This window comes from Macrotis lagotis, chromosome 4 (assembly GCF_037893015.1).
Source record: "Macrotis lagotis isolate mMagLag1 chromosome 4, bilby.v1.9.chrom.fasta, whole genome shotgun sequence".
NCBI lineage: Eukaryota > Metazoa > Chordata > Mammalia > Peramelemorphia > Peramelidae > Macrotis > Macrotis lagotis.
Window position 1 is genome coordinate 98,454,383 of NC_133661.1, and position 17,977 is coordinate 98,472,359.

General features: G+C 31.4%; 1 protein-coding gene across 2 annotated transcripts in view; it reads right to left on the reverse strand.

Annotated features, from left to right (window-relative positions):
* The window catches only part of ATRNL1 (attractin like 1), a 1,271,094-nt gene that overhangs the window by 1,034,126 nt on the left and 218,991 nt on the right, over positions 1–17,977 (reverse strand). For both annotated transcript variants that reach the window (XM_074233580.1, XM_074233579.1), the window contains exons 16-17: positions 13,321–13,534; positions 11,480–11,668 (exon numbers count right to left, since the gene is read on the reverse strand). In XM_074233580.1, coding sequence (XP_074089681.1) covers positions 11,480–11,668; positions 13,321–13,534 — 403 coding nt within the window. The remainder of the gene's footprint in view (positions 1–11,479; positions 11,669–13,320; positions 13,535–17,977) is intronic.

Consider the following 17,977-nt stretch of genomic DNA (forward strand, 5'->3'; position numbering starts at 1 on the left):
AGCAAACAAAACTGATTCTAACCCTTCATAAGAGAAAAGGGACATTGAATGAAATACAGGAGTTTCAAGCATTTCTAATGAGAGGACCAGAGCTAAACAGAATCTTTGACTATCAACAAAAGACTCAAGGGAAGCATAAAGAGGCAAATCTAAAAGAGTGTAAAGCTAAATTGTCTACATTTCTACATAGAAAGATAATACTTGTAATTTCTAAGAACTCATTATTAAGAAATTTAGGGGCATACATTGAGAGAAGGCATGGGAGTGAGTTGACTCTATTGGGATGATTTTTAAAATAAATTAATGGTGAGAGCAATGCACTAGAAAGAGGAGGGAAGGAGAGCTAGAATAGGTTAAATTGTATCACATAAAAGAGGCATAAATGAGCTTTTAACAGTGGACCAAAAGATGATGGGATGGCAAAACATGCTTGAAAGTTACTCTTGGGGCAGCTAGGTGGTGCAGTGGATAGAGCACCGGCCCTGGAGTTAGGAGTACCTGAGTTCAAATCCAGCCTTGGACAGTTAATAATTATCTAGCTGTATGGCCTTGGGCAAGCCACTTAACCCTATTTGCCTTGCAAAAAAAACCTATAAAAAAAAGAAGAAAGTTACTCTCATCAGAACTGTTTCAAAGAAGCAAAAAACCCACTCAGATATAGAAACCTCTCTTGTCTAATTTGGATGTAAAAGTGAAAGAACATAACATAAGTGGGAGTTCAAAGAAAAGAGGGCTGATTGGGAGAAGGTAGTGAATAGAAGAAAAAGACTTGAGAAGGGACAGGGTGAAAGGAGAGAGAAAAAATACACTGGAGGTATGGAAATACACTGTTAGTAATCACAACTGTGAATGTGAAGGGGCTGAACTCACCCTAAAATAGAAGCTGGGTCAAAGGGTATGAGCAGTTTAATAATTTTGGATATAACTACTCTGCTCTCCAAAATAACTGAATCATTTCACAATTCCACCAACGTAAGTTAGTGTTCCAATTTTTTTAATATGTTCTCCAACATTTGTCAATTTACCCTTCTATCATTTTAGTCAATCTGGTAGGTATAAAATCAATGCTGTTTTAATTTGCAGTAAGCAATAATGATTTGAAGAATTTTTAATGTGTATATATATATATATATATATATATATATATATAATTAATTTTGATTTCTTCATTGAAAATCTTCCTAGTCCTATTACTTGATCATTTATCAACTGGGGAATGAATCATATTTCTACAGATTGGATAAAGTTCTTGACATATTTTAGATATGATTACTTTATCTGATAAACAGTATTTGAAAATCCCCCCCCATTTTCCACTTTTCTTCTGATCTTGGTTATATTGGTTTTATTTGTACAAAATCTTTTTAAGTTAATGTGATCAAAATTATCCATTTAACAACTAACTTTTCTCTCTATCTGTTATTTATTCATAAATTATTCATCTACGTGTAAGTTTGATAAATAATATGTTCCATGTTCTTTTAATTTTATTGTAAAATCTCTATATATGGGTCACATATCCATTTTAAAGAATGTAGGATACTGGTCCATACCCAATTTTTGCTATATTGTTTTCCAGTTTTCCAAACAATTTTTATCAAAAATTATGTTATTTCAAAATCTTGTCTTTTTTACTTGTCAAATGCAAGGTTATTTTGCTTATTTGCTTTTGTAAATTGTTCTGTTTATAGATCCACTGATCTATTTCTTAACCAGAAGGATAGTTCATACATTTCCAAGAAGGCATCATTTAATTCCATCAAAAGTAAAGTAAAAGTGAAGTTTAGAGAAATGAAGGACTCTTGACTCAGTAATAAGGTAGATAAAATTCAATTTTATGCAGACAGTAACAAACCAAAATGCTTTTATGGTGCCCTGAAGATATTTATGAGTCAAAGACATATGGTGCATTTCAACTGCTCAGTGTTGATAGATCCACTTTGATTAACGATAGGGACATGATCCCAGGGAGATGAGCTGAACACTTCCATAGTGTTCTTAACAGATCATCATCAATCAATGCAGAAGCCATTGACTGTTTACCTCAAGATGAAGTCAATCAGTCCCTAACTGAAGTTCCAACTGAATAAGAGGTTTGGAATGCCATTAGGCTCCTTCCAAGTGGCAAAGCACCTTGTGCTGATTCTATTCCAGTTTAGATCTATATGGTGGGAGTCCATTGTTCATTCAAAAATTGACTGAAATTTTCCAGGTTAAATGGCATGAAAAGTTTATTCCCTCAACAATTCAAGGATGCCTCCATCATCCATCTCTATATAGGTATTGGGAATGGATTGTCCTGTGATAATCACAGGGGTTTTTCACTTTTAGTTATTGCTGGCAAGATTGTTGCCAGAGTCGTTCTCAATAGGCTGATCCTTCACCTGGAAAATGATCAACTTCCCAATAATCAGAATGGCTTTAGAAAGAACTGAGGAACAGTCGATATGGTGTTTGCTACCCAACACCATGAAAAATGCCAGGAACATAACAGAGGTCCAACATTAGTAGATCTTACCAAGGCCTTTGAAACCATTAGTTGTGAGGGCTTATTGAAAATTATGCCAAAATTTGGTTGTCTTGGAGAAGCTCATAAGAATTGTATGCCAATTCCATGACAGCATGCATGCCCAGGTTCTGGATGGTGGACGATGTTCTCAAAATTTTCCAGGCACAAATGGAGTGAAAGAAGGATGTGTCCTTACTCCCATACCTTTTAGCATGCTGTTTTGAGCCATGTTATCAAATGCCTTCATAGGGGAAGAACACGGCCTCAAGATCAGCTACCACACTCATATCAAATTCTTCAACTTGAGAAGGCTACAAGCCAAGATGAAAATGGAGGGAGTGTTGGTGCATGATCTTCTGTTTATAGATGATTGTGTACTCAATGCAGCCTCTGAAGCTGAGATTCATGTATCAATATGGTCCAATTCTCTGCTACTTGTGCTAATTTTGGTCTAACAATTAACACCAAGTAAACCCAGGTGTTCCATCAGTCAGCATTATCCATAAGTGGAATCATTGATTACAGCAAATGGAGAAGTTTATAACTGTGGACAAGTTCACTTACCTTGAAAGTGTCCTTTCCAAGGAGATACACAGTGTCGATGAGGTTGACACACACATTACCAGGGCTAGCTCAGTATTTGGGAGGCCCCAAAAAGAAAGTGCGGGAGAGAAGACATATTAGACTGATTAACAAATGGAAAGTCTACAGAGCCATTGTGCTGACCTCATTGTTATATGCCTATGAAATCTGGATATGCCATGTCAGGAAACTGAATCGCTTCCACTTAAGTTGTCTTAGGAAGACTGAAGATCACCTGGCAGGAGAAGATACGAGACACTGAGTTCTTTTCTCAAGCTAAACTACATAGCATTCCAACATTACTATAGAGAGGGCAACTATGATAGGCTAGACACATTGTCAGAATGTCAGAAGTATGCTTGCCAAAAAAAACCAAAAACAATTTGATGGAGAATGCACACAAGGCAAGCACTCACAAGGGGGTCAGAAGAAGCAAAACCAAGACATTCTGAAGGTCTCATTGAAGAACTTTAGAAATGATTGTACAGCATGGGAGGTACTGGAACAGGACTACCCAGTATGGTTTGCCCTCATCAGTATGAGTGCTCCACTCTAGAGGAAGGCAGAATTGAGACAACTGAAAGGAAACATGACATACATAACCCTAGAGGACCCATCCCAAGTTTCACAGGGCCCAACCCCTGGTAGAACATTCCAATATAGTGATGTTATTTTGGTCTTCTTTGAAAAAGAAGAAAAAAAACCAATCTTAGCTAATACCAAATTGCTTTGATAATTACTGCTTCATAATACAATTTAAAATATGGTACTGACAATCTCATTCTGTCACATTATTTTCCCATTATTTCTGCTGATATTCTTTTTTTAAAAATAAAAGATTTTATTTATTTTGAGTTTTACAATTTTTCTCCTACTCTTGCTTCCCTTCCCCCACCCCCCACAGAAGGCAGTCTGTTAGTCTTTACATTGTTTCCATGGTATATATTGATCCAAGTTGAATGTTATGAGAGAGAAATCATATCCTTAAGGAAGAAACATAATGTATAAGAGATAGCAAAATTACATAATAAGATAAGTTTTTTTAAGTTAAAGGTAATAGTCTTTGGTCTTTGTTCAAACTCCACAATTCTTTCTCTGGGAACAGATGGTATTCTCTATCACAGATAACCCCAAATTGTGTCTGACTATTGCACTGATGGAATGTCTGCTGATATTCTTATCTTTTTGCTTTTCCAAATGAATTTTGTTATTATTCTTCCTAATTCAGATAGTAATTTAAGGGTGATGACACTAAATGTATAGATTAGTTGGTTAGAATTGTAATTTTTTATTATAATGGTCCTACCTATCCATGAACAATTAATATTTCTTCAATCAGATAAATCTAGTTTTTTCTAATTGTATTTTTATACTTTTTGAGTTAAGTTTGAGTAGGTATGGTCTCAGATATATTATTTTGGACAAAAGTTATTTTGAATGGGATATTTTTACTATTATTTCTTGTAGATTTTTGTTTATAACATAAAAAGAATACTAATGATTTATGTAGATTTACTTTTACTACTTTGCTAAATTACTAATTTTTCCAAGTAACTTTTAGTTGAATCTTTGGGAATTTCTAAGTACATCATCAGATTGTCCCTGTCCTGGCTCCTTCTATTTCTCTTTTCTGATTGTTATTGTTAGAATTTCCAATACAATATTGAATTTTAATTTGTTCTTTATCTAGTTTTTTAAATTGCATACCCAATTCATTAGTCTGCTCTTTGTATATTTTATTATGTAAGCATTTAGAAATATAAATTTTCCCTAAGATTTTTATATGTTGTTTCATTATTATCATTCCATAACATCTTCAGATGAATTGACTATGCATTAAAACATAAAAACCTCAAAGAAATTGAATACAGTTATCCCTTCCACATCATAACTTTCCCTATCATAATTTGGCATTTTATGCTAAAAATTAAAAGGGAATTTTGGGAAGGTTTTGCAGAAGCTATAGATATCACACAAAGGCCAACAGATGATATACAAAAAAAGTCAAAAACTCAGAATGCATACATAAAATAATATGTATAATAATAAATAATGAATATATAAAATATATGTATAGTATTATATAATTACAATATAATTTATCTTTCAATGTCATAATAAGTCAGATTTATTCTCTGGTACAAAAAGTGGGTCAAAAATTTTTTACAGCTTTTCCAGATCATGGGGGGTACAACATCCCTACCCGACCCCCCTAAGGAATAAGTGTAGACCAGATATATTAAATGGATTCCTCTAAGCCCAAAATGTAATAATAGTTATGTTTAATAAGGGATTATGGTAACATAAGTTAAAAACTAATTGAAAACTATATAATCTAATGCTAAAGAGTGAATAAGTTAAAGAAAAAATCATATAAACCATCAATAACTGCATTAAAAAAATGATAGCAAAATGTATAGGATGTAGCCAAAGTAGTATTTAGGGGAAAATTGATCATTGCTAAGAAACAGATTAGTGAAGTGGACATGGAACTTAAAAAAAAATCCAGGAAAAAAAATCAAATTCATTTCCAATTAAATACCAAATTGCAAATCCTGAAAATCAAAGGAAAGAATAATAAAATTGGAAAAAAAATGAAAAAAATACAGTTAGGAGCTAGTAACATATTTAAATAATCTTGTCTTAGAAAAAGAAATTAAAAAAAGAAAAAAGAAATTGAACGAGTTAAAATACATTCCCCACAGTGTAAAGACTGGCAAATTGCCTTCTGTGGCGGGGTGGAAGAGGGAATTAAGATTAGGGGAAAAATTGTAAAACTCAAAATAAAGAAAATCTTTAAGCAAAAATAAATAAATAAACTAACTAACTAACTAATTAATTAATTGATTGATGTAATAAAATAAAATAAATTCCCTAAGAAAACCAAGACCAGATGGATTCACAAGTGAATATAGCAAATGTTTAAGAACAGTTATTTCCAATAGTATACAAATTATTTGGAAAAATAGATATAGCTTTTATGAAGGAAATATGATTTTGATCAATTAGAGCAAAATCAGAGAAAGAAAACAATAGACCAATTTCCCAAATGAATATTGATTCAAATTTTAAAAGTTGCCAGCAAGGAGATTACTACAGTATAACACAAAGATCACACACCATGCCAAAACAACTGTAAATGAAGTTTCTAAACAGACCCTAAAGCACAAAATCCAACAAAAAAAGTAATCAAACAGGTTCTCAATACAAGATATCATGGAGGAACTTCAATGAAGGTCTGTCTCATGTGGTTAAAAGGGGAGTATAGCCCAATGTAGGTGGGAGAGTTGGAAAGATTCAGGCTCTAAGCCAGTGATGCAAAAGCCCAGTACTGAAGGTCCCAACCCTAACTCCAAAGACAAAGTTTAAGCTCCAGGAATACTGGAGCAAAAGGTGGAACTGAATTGGGCAGCCCTAATGTAGGGAACAATCACTAGCACCTAAAATACCATAGACAAGCTATAAGCCAGGGACTTTGAAAATTGCTCAGCCATTCCCCAATTGATAAGCATTCCCTCAATTTCCAATTCTTTGTCACTATGAAAAGTGCTGCCATGAATATTTTTATACATGTGGCTTTTTTACCTTTTATATGATCTCTTAAGAATATGGACCTAGTAGTGGTATTGCTTGATCAAAGGATATGCAATTTTATTGTCCTTTGGGCATAATCCAGAAAGGGTATATCAGTTTACAACTCTACCAACAATGCATTAGGATTCCATTTTTCTATATTCCCTCCAACATTGATTATTTTTTCCTTTTTAGTCATATTGGTCAATCACATAGGTGTGAGATGGAACCTCAGAGTTCTTATTTACATTTCACTAGTCAATAATGATTTGGAGCATTTTTACCATATGACTTTAGATAGTTTTAATTTCTTCATCTGAGAATAGCCTTTTCATATTTTTTGGCCATTTGCAATTGGAGAAATGAATAGGTATTTTTCAGAAGAAGAATGAAATGTATGAAAAAAAATTTTTAATTATTATTTATTAGAAAAATGCAAAATAAAACAATTCTCAAATCTTATCAGATTGGCATATCTGACAAAAAATGAAATGATAAATGTTGGAGATATGGGAAAATTGTAACACTAATGCTTTGTTAGTGGAATCGTAAACTTATTCAACCATTCTAGAGAACAATTTGCTACTATGCCCAAAGGGCTATAAAATTGTGTATACCCTTTTAATCCAATAATGCCACTAGTAGATCTGTATCCTCAAGAGAAATAAAAAAAGAAAGGACCTATTTGTAGACTTTTCTTTTTTTAATTTCTGGATTCTATTTGTAGAAAAATATTTATAACATCTCCTTTTGTAGTGGTATAGAATTAGAAATCAAAGGAATATCTAATAATTGGGAATTTGCTGAACAAGTTTGGTATATGATTCTACCAGAATTTTATTATGCTACATAAAATGATGAGCAGGCTGATTTCAGAAAAGTCTGGAAAAACTTACATAAACTGATTTCAAAGTGAACAGAACCAGGAAAATATTGTACCCAGTAACAGCAAAATTGTATAATATCAACTGTGAATGACTTAGATATTCTCAATAAAATGATAATCCAAGGCAATTCTAACATACTTAACATGAAAAACACTATCCACCTTGAGAAAAAGAACTGATGGAATCTGACTGCAGACCAAAGCAAAATAATTTAATTTTATTTTGGGGGGGGAATCTTTGTTTTCTCTTTCAACATGGTAATATAGAAACATTTTGCATGACTGCATATGTATAATCTATAGCTAATTATTTGCTTTCTCAGGAAGGAGGGAGGGGAAGAAAAGAAGGAAAGAATTTGAAACTCAAGATTTTGAAAAATTAAAGTTTAAAGTTCTTTGAGATGTAATTTGAAAAATTAAAATGTAAAAATTTTCACATAAAAAAGAAATACAAAGTTTCATAGAGTTAATAAGGGACAGCAAAATATAGTGTTCCATTTGAACTCAAAAAAGATCATAAATCATGCTAGATGAAGCAACAATAAACAGACGATTAAAAGAGGTAAGCAGAGAAAATCTTATATGTTGAAAGCTATCTCATAAATGAATTGATATATTCAACATATATTCACTAGTTTGCCATTTCCTTCTCCAGCTCCTTATACAAAAGAGAAAGAAACAGAAAATAGGGTTAAGTGACTTGCTCAGGGCCACACAAGAGGCTGGATTTGAACTCAAGTCTTCCAAACTCCAAGTCCACTACTCTAACCACTGCCCCCACTAGCTGTCCAAAATGAGCCAAAGGGAGAAATAAAAATTAAAATTAGAAGTGTTGAGGATTTCAGTGAACCCATTTCAGAAATAGGAAAATTAAAAAATAAACAAAAAATGGTTCCTAGCAAAAAAGAAGATAGCAAGATAGCTAAAAGAACTTTTGAAAACTTATACATGATAGATCTCTGACAAACATAAGATTAGAATAGAATAAAGTAGAATTATTTTTCAGAAAGCATGGTACATTTACAAAAATTGACTATGCATTAGGGTATTAAAATGCAACAAATGCATAAAAGTAGAAAATTAAGCACACTTTTACTGATGACATTGCAATGAAATGATATTTTTTCCCTTTTGACATTCTCCAGTCTCCTGCATCTCTATACTTGATGTCTTGGCCCTCTGAGGATGAGTCTACTCTGAGGTATATTGCACATATTAACTTTGTGAACATGAACAAATTACTTATCTTCTCAGAACTTCACTTTCCTCACTTATTAACCTAAGAGAACAACATTTTCACTACCTATACTTCATTGAGTTGTAAGGAAAATACTTTACACACCTTAGAACATTATATGAACATGAGGCATAATTCCTTAATTCTCCTTCTCACCCTTGCATTTAATTATCAGTAACCCTACCTCAAAGAACCATGTATTTAAGTATCTGTGAGCATGCTGCATTACTCGATAATATATAAATTAATCAAAGTTAGGAATTGTTTTGATTTGTACTTATATTCCCAATGGTAGCAGAGTTCTTTGTATCAGTAAAAAATATTTACGGCCAAAATTGAAATAAATCTCATAGTTTGATCCTCATGATGAAAACATTTACACTATTCACTTAAAGTTGGAACTTTTCCCAAGAAGTATTTCATTTTGAAATAAAATAACTGCATTAGAAGTTGTCATTTCTCATAAAAGTTAAACAAAGAAGGCGAAAATGTACAATGAGAAAACATTTCTAATATCTTCTCCTTTTATAAAAATAATTGCTGAATAACTTTGCAAAAGCACAACCAAATTCAATTCAGTATTTATGAAAATATTATTTCACCAACATCTGACTGATTCTCTCACTACCTGTTCATCATTTGTTCTACCACTAAAAGATTGATTTCATTATCTTTATCACACATTCACAACAATATATTTGCAATTCAAAAATAGAAGGCATCTCAAAATCACTATGTCCAAAACAGAACTCATTATCTTCTACCTTAAACCCTACCCTTCTTCCTATTTCAAAAGAAGGGGGGACAAAACGATACTACCTTCTGTCTAGTCACACACATACAAAATCTCAGTCATCCTCAATTTTTAATATAATCAATTAGTTATGAAGTCTTATTGCTTTTACCTTCATAAAATGACATAATTTAGTTCATTTCTTTCAATTCACATGGTAATTCTCCTAATTCAGACCCTCATCATTTTTTGCCAGACCACTATAAGAGTCTCCTGTCTCCAAGCTTTCTCCTCCCCTTTCAATCACTAGAAAACCGACAAAGTGCTACTCCTAAAGCAAGTCTGTCTATATCATTACCCTGCTCAAGAAGTTCTAATGGCTCCTTATAGCCTCCAGGATCAAGGATAAATTTTGTTCAGCAATGAAATGAACCACTAGTCTATTTGCTCTTCCTTATAATTGATCCTTTATATCCCTTATCTGTACCTTGGGTCAGATTTTTCCCTTCTTACTTCTACACTGTAGTCTCTCTGCTTTCCTTCAAGTCTCATATAAAACCTGTCTCCCTTATGCATTGTGGGGGTTAGGGAAGGGCACAGCACTCCCCAAATCAAGAAAATCCACATAAAATTTTTGACCTTCCCTTCATACCAGAGAAGTCTGAATTATTATGATATAAAAAGTCAAAATATATTTATTCTATACTATATAATACTATACATAATAGTTGTACATTTCTGAGTTTCTAAACTTTTTCTGTATTATCTCAAAAATTCCTATTTAATTTCTTATGTCAATCCATAATATATAAAAACTCTGAGGGAGTGAAATGGCAATGTGGAAGGGATAATTGTATATTATACATGTATAGATATATATATGCCTAATGATTTCCTTTTCTCTCTCTCTCCATAAGGATTCAACTGCCTTCAAAGGAAGGTATGTTTTTGCCTTTCTTTATATCTAAAGAGTTTAAAACAATTACTAGTAGAGAGTAACTGTTTAATAAATGGCTTCTGATTGATTGATTAAACTCTTCAGATATAATTTCATCCTGTCTTTCCAGGTTTTACTACTCTTTAAACACTCTACATTCCATCCAAATAAGCCTTCTTACTGTCCCACAAAAACAATATCCTAACTCCTGTCCCCATAATTTTCAAGAAAATTCCCATAGAAGAAATTCACTCCTTCCTTTCCTCTACTATCCCTATTTTCCTCTGAGATGAAGTTCAAGTATCATTTTCTACACAAGACTTTTCCTAATACTTCCCAATGTTAATGACCCCTCCCAATATATATATATATATATATATATATATATATATATATATATTCCACAAAAGAGTGCAAGCTCCTTGAGGATAGAGTCAATTCCCTTCTTCCCTTCCTTCCATCCTTCTTTATTTGTTTTTTTTTCTTTCTTGCCTTTGTAATCTAAGTGAATAGCACAGTTCTTAGCCCTTACTTGATGTTTAACAAATACTTGTGGATTATTGACTCATATTAAGTAGAAAATATTTTCAAAAAATAACTGAGTCTTTATTTATTTAAAATTTCTTTAAAAATGATTAAACACACAGATCCAAATAAAGTGGAGAGAGGATTCTAACACTTTAATTTACTTATTCCTTAATATCCTTATCTGAAAAATGAGGATAATAATGATTGCCAAATCTATCTTATGAGGCTGTTTTCTAGAAGAACTCTTAAAATTTTAAAGTGCTATATAAATATGTCAGTATTAACTTGGTTCTAAATATTCCACAAAAACTAATCATAATATAATTGTTTCTAAATTGAAAGATGAAGCACACAATTAGGTAGTAGACATTAATAGGACATAATATAAGAATTGAAATTTGTCTTTTTATTCTTTTTTTTAACTTTCCTGCAAGGGAAAAACATTAATGTCATTTATAATTATTAGAAAATATTCAGGCTGCTGTAGTACTTACGGGAACAAGTGGCAGTTTGCCATTCCAGGCATTGACCATATGGAAAGGAGATTATATAGGCATTTGAGTCAACACATCGTTTTGTGCTGCTGCACCACATACATTCCATACCATTGCTCGTGCAGTTAGAACATGTTGTCCTTAAGGAACATGGCTTTTTACAAGGTCTTGCATTTTGGTTTGGACTAACTGAAATAAAATAACAACGGCAGCAATGATTAAGTACCCACTCTGTAGAACACACAAATAAATACAAATACATACTTTGTTCTCATTCTCCTTTTGATTTTAGTTCTTTTTCTAAATATTTCAGTTAAACTTCTAGCATAAAAAGCTCATATTTCTTTTTTTAAAAAATGACTGTACTTCATTTGTGGTGAAATTCAAAATCATATTAAAAGGCAACTGAAAATAAACAGGGGTGTGGCTAGGTGGCATAGTGGATAGAGCACTGGCCCTGGAGTCAGGAGTACCTGAGTTCAAATCTGGGCTCAGACAATAATTACCTAGCCGTGTGGCCCTGGGCAAGCCACTTAACCCCATTGCCTTGCAAAAAAAAACTAAAAAAAAAAAAGAAAACAAAACAAAAGAAAGAGGAAATTCAAAATTCACTGGAATATATTAATAATGAATTTTTTAAATTTTATGAAGATCTAATTCTTCATATACATTTTTCATAAAATATGATTTTAATTCCCATATTTGGTCACAAATCAATGGTCTATAATTCCATGGTATATAAGGTAAATAGTGCTTGGACAATAATAATTATTTACAGCCCTGAATTTTCCTTAAATATTATGAACTCCATGGTCATAAATATATATATATATATATATATTTATATATATTAGCAGATATGAATACAATAAAATATTACAAGGAAAGCATGATTTGAATTTCCAAATTTTAATTAAAATAAAATTCTACATTTTCATTTTAATTGAAACTTCAAAAAATTATACAAAATATGTTGTTTCTTTTTGATTATAAAACTAACATACAAAGAAATCATTTAAAATAATTTTAATTCACTAGCATGCATTAAAGTCAAGTTTTTTCCTGTTCCTAATATTTTCCACCTATATTGAATTAAAATGAAACTAAATGTTCTGTATACTATAAAATCATCCTATTACAGTATAAATAATTTTATTTACTCATACTTTAAATTCTTTAATCAAACAATATTTCATTATCTGTGTTTTCACTGGCTGAAGTATTCAAACAAATTTGGGTTTAAAACCATTTATACCCTATTAAGATATAATTCATTAGAGACTTTGGCTAAAAAATTCATCACTGGAAAAAAAACCTAAAAATAAGCCTTTGAAAATTTTAGAAAGACTTGTTCTAAGACAAAAGATAGATAATTGAGTATGAAAGATTGTTTAGAGTAGGCAGACCTGTCATTGAGTCTAAGGTCTACTCTAGGCTTTGGTGAAGAAATCAGGGAAGAACTGTGATTTCAACTAAACTTAAAAATAAGGAAAAGATGATATATGGCAAAGTAATAGTTCCGTAAGATGATGACAAGTTCATTGACAGAATGGTCCTTTATGGACAGCTGGTAACTATAACATTCAGCTAAATCAATAATATTCAGTCAATCTCATTCATTTAAAAAGATGTTTTCAAATTAAAAGATAATATACTAAGTTTACCTCATCTAAGACTAATAACACTAAGACAAAAATTATAGAAAAGAAAAATATTTACTTTTGTCAGTGTCAAATGATTAATGACATAAAAGGTGTCCCTTACAAATTATACATTCAAAAATATGTAATGACCTTGGAAACAACATTTTTCAAAAAATATTAACTTAGTGGACTGCTTACCAACAGGCTTTTCACAGACAAGGCCATCTGCCACAGATGTGCAAGGGTTAGCTTTTAGACCTGCTATCTCAGCTCTCTCTAGATAGGCACAGAATCCAGAGTCATTTGGTTCACCAGGAAGCCACTGTAGGGTTGTATTTGTGAAAGGAGACATGTCTTCCCATCCCCAATAGGATATGTTGATTTTGCGCAAACCTACCCAAGGAGAAACTTTCTGCATAACCATAAAAAGAGAAACACAAAGCATTTCATTAGAATAATTGTATATTAGCATAAAGACAATAGCGTTAAAAAATTCAGTGTAAAGAACATGGTCATTCTGGTCAATCTTTCAATGATTAGGATAAATAACTACACTTGCCAAATTAAACATGAATTTTCTCTACATTTTTTGTTAATCAACCTATAGAAATATCACATTAATCTCACTGCAGTCTGAGATATTCCACAAGACATATATGTGTGTGTATATGTATATGAACATGTATATATGCATTCTAATGCATTCTATAAAGGGTTTAGGACATATTACTTTCCCCAATATCAAAATGCCATAAGCAGGTATAATTTCTTTTTAGTTCACCTCTTTCCTAGTTTTTCTGACTCATTTATGTGTCAACTGTCACTTGTCATGCATAATGTGATTTTTTTCTAGCAATCTTCCCCATATATAATACACCTTATCCAATTTCCACTTCAAATCTCTTATGATGAGGAAACTAACCCTGCCCATCTAAAGTGCCAGGACAATAAGAGTGAACAATTTCTGAATGAAGCCTTGAGGACCTCTCCTAGGAAATGAAGTTCATGGGCTTTATGATCAAGCATCCTCTCATCTGCAACTGCTCTCTTGTCTAAAAATATCTTCCATCTACTTTGCATTTATCTTATACGTATCTAGTATTTCCTGTTGTCAATTTACATACTGACATGGGGGAGTGAGTGCTAGGATTAAGTTAGAAAGACCTGAGTTCAAATCCAGACTCAGATATTTCGTATCTATGTGCTCTGTATAAGTTAATTCTCTCTGCCTCTGTTTCTTAAGACTTAAAGTAGATATAATAATAATATCTATTCCATAGAATTGTGATAATCAAATGAGATATTGTATAGTGGTACACAGAAGGTGCTTAATAATGGAAGGTGCTTTCATTTTCTTTCATTCCCTGCCTTTACCAGTTAGAACGTTTGCTTTTGAAGGACTGGAAATGTCATCTTCCTAAAACTTGGCTTAGCATATAGTATTTCCACCAATAAATGCTAACTGACAAAAAGAGAAAAACCCACTCTCTCTTGAGGCTATCCAAACTATTTTTGGATAACTAGCCTTCTTCTACAGTCTCATATTCATCCATGATTTTTCCCATGGTAAGCCTAGCTTATCCTGGTCTCTCAATTCTCTGAATGTCTATCACTCAGTTAAAATTTCAGTATATGTTATTTTTTTTTGTTTTACATGCCTACAATCTCTTTTTCCTTCCCAAGGTCACTATTCCAGTTTTAATCATCATCTATCAAGAGGTAGATCTTCTCACAGATATTCCCACTATGTATCTCTTTATTCCATTTCATCCTTCAAACAGGAGTCAGAAAACTATTTCCATGACACTCTTTTCCTAGAGAACAATAGCTCAAATATCTATAATGAATAAAAATTTAAATTTTTACAAAACATTTTCTTACCTACAATCCTGTGAGGTATATAGCACAAATGCTACCATTCTCTTACAGATTTAGAAATTAGGTTCAAAGATGTAAAATCATAGATCAAATATGGCAAAAGTCATTAAATGCTAAGAAAATATATTCCTATATTAACATTTATAAACTTAAGGAAGAATTAACAATGGAAATATGGGTGATGAAACAAACAGATTCAAAATATAGTAAACACCACCTAAACAAAAGAAGGAACTAGATATTATATTTCAGAGCACAAAACTACCACAGAAACTGAACACAGGACAGGGGGCTTCCACTATCTGTCATAAACTGCGGAATTAGTTCTTTTCAAAATAGAGCAACTGATAAATTCTAAACTTAATTTGTAGAGAATTTTATGTTTCAGAAGATTCTTAAAGAAAAGCAGGATCAATTGGTATAGAGGTTCTAAAGAATTAAAGTCTGATAAAAATCACATCATTTCAATGAAAAAGAAATAGAAAATTTAAATATTAAAGAAACAAATGAAAATTTTATTTCAAAGAAACTCTGAAGGAAAGAAAACTTTATAAAAATGGAGGAAAATCAGGTACCTGAAGATGAATGTTAAAAAGTAGCACAAGTTTACTCAACTAAGTTAAAGAAGGTCAAAGCTTAGAAGCAATTGAGATCTAGGGCAACAAAAAGGAATTTTCTAGTTAAGATGAGGGCAATAATGAGAGTGGTGATGATTTTAATCATTATAAATATAATAACAATCAATAAAAATGATCACATAAAGATGTAAAGGATGAGAATCTTTCATAAACTTTAGTGTTTAATGAAGTATAATGAATTTACATAAAACTAACAAGACTATACTTGCTAAGTGACATTTCAAATTCACTTGAAATTCTATTATCATTTCTTTTGTTATAAACATATCTTTTCAGTCAAAGGATATTCAATTCTGGTTTTGTTAATCTCACATTTCATTATTTCACATAATTCTTTTTCTATTTCCTTGAGTGTTTCATACTTTCACTTTTCAATGATTTTTTTTTACATCAAAAGCTCTTCACTCTTTTGTGTTGTACACATCTCTGCTCATTCAGCAAATCTTATGGACCACTTTTCAAAATAAGACTTTTGAATGCATAAAACAAAATACACAGGGTTTCAAAAGAAACAATTTACAGTGATATACATTCATAAAAAAATTAAGCTCATGTCCCCTTGAAATCTATCAACAAAATTTACATTAATATAGCAAAATTTTAAGCCATTTTCCAAATATTAGACATTTTGGCATTACAAACAGGGCAGTTAAGAATATTTCTGCAAAGCCATGTCCCTTTTTCCTTTTTTATGGTGTTTATAGAATAAAGTATCTATAGCAGTAAAATTAAGATGCACAGATGACTCCACAGCATGTTTTCAGCAAACTACAGACCTACTGAGTGTCTATTTTCTACAGCATCATCAGTGATAAATTGTTCCATTTTTCTTGTCTGAAATGTCAATTGGTATAAGATGAAATCAGTAGGATTAAATTTAATAGAAAAAAATATAAATTTTGCTTTTTTGACAAGAACCATCTTCATAAATATAGAATAGCTAAAAAACAATTCATGTTAAAAAACAATCTTGGGAATATAGAGGATTATAAATGTAATGAGTCAGCAGTATATTATGAGTCAAAAAAAAGCTAAGTCTTAGTTTGAATTAGCAAATGTATTTAAAGAGAGATAAAATCATAGTCTAACATTTTAGGGGTTTTCATATAGAAAACAAGTTAGATTATTCTACTTGCCCCAGTCAATAAAGCTAAAACTAAAGTAAGTAACTTAGAGTTAAATAGTAGATCAATTTAAGAAAACTTCATATCAAAAAGAACTGTCCAATAAGAGAGTAGGTTGCTTAAAGACATAGTTTCTTTTTGATTTCATCAAAAAAGAAAAATATGTTAGATTGTTATTTGGGGGAGTTGCTTATAAAATGGGGTTCCTATTTAAGGTATGCATTGGACTAAATGACCTTTGAGATCTTTTCCAACTTTATGCTTAAATGAATAATAAGAATATTGATATAGACTCATACCAAACATTCAAAAGTCACTCAGATGCACAGATAACTCTGAACCATCTTCATATAGAAAGAAGTTATAACATTTATAAAGATTATTAATAATGGAATTCAACCCAACAAGGATATCTTAGATTTAAAAATGTGCCTAATCTACAGTGACTTTTGCATACATTTATGAACTATCTGAACCAAAAACAGTCACTTAATAAATCTCCTTCCTGATCTATTACTATTAGAATCTACAAACAAGAAACAGATAAGAAAAAAATCACACAAATTCTCTGTGAGTTTCTGTAACTGTTTTCAATATACTCAGAGTAAATTTTACTGAATAAATTAATGAACTGAATAAAATGAACTGACATAAAAATGAAAGAAAAAATTTTACAAAGGAAGCTAATTGGAGCACAGAAAAAATTATGGCAGTAATTCATCAAAAATTACTAATAAATAAACTAATTTTACCAAGATATTCCACGAAAGCATGCAACTATATCAACCTTTGTTATGTCACATGTACCTTATCTTAAATTTATAGAACAGCAATGACACAGGATATAACACATTTAAATATATTACTAGAGACATGTCACCTTGCTTTCCATCCAACAGGAAAGAGAATTAAAGATGTTGCAACACAGAAAACAAATCATATTTGATTACTTTGTCTTCCAGTAGCATAAAAAAACTTTACAAATTTATTTTGTTACTACTTTTTAATTTAAAAATGTTTTCTATCATTAAAGTATCTTTATAACAAAAAATTTTAAAACTACAATTGCAAAGGGCAAAATGATATTGCCATTTCCTTCAGAGAAACCTCACTATAGCTAAAAGACTTTACAAATCAACTGTTATGTTTATATAAATTTTAATTACTATTCATAATTGCCTTTTTAGCTTGCCTCTAAATTCATAAGCCACTATA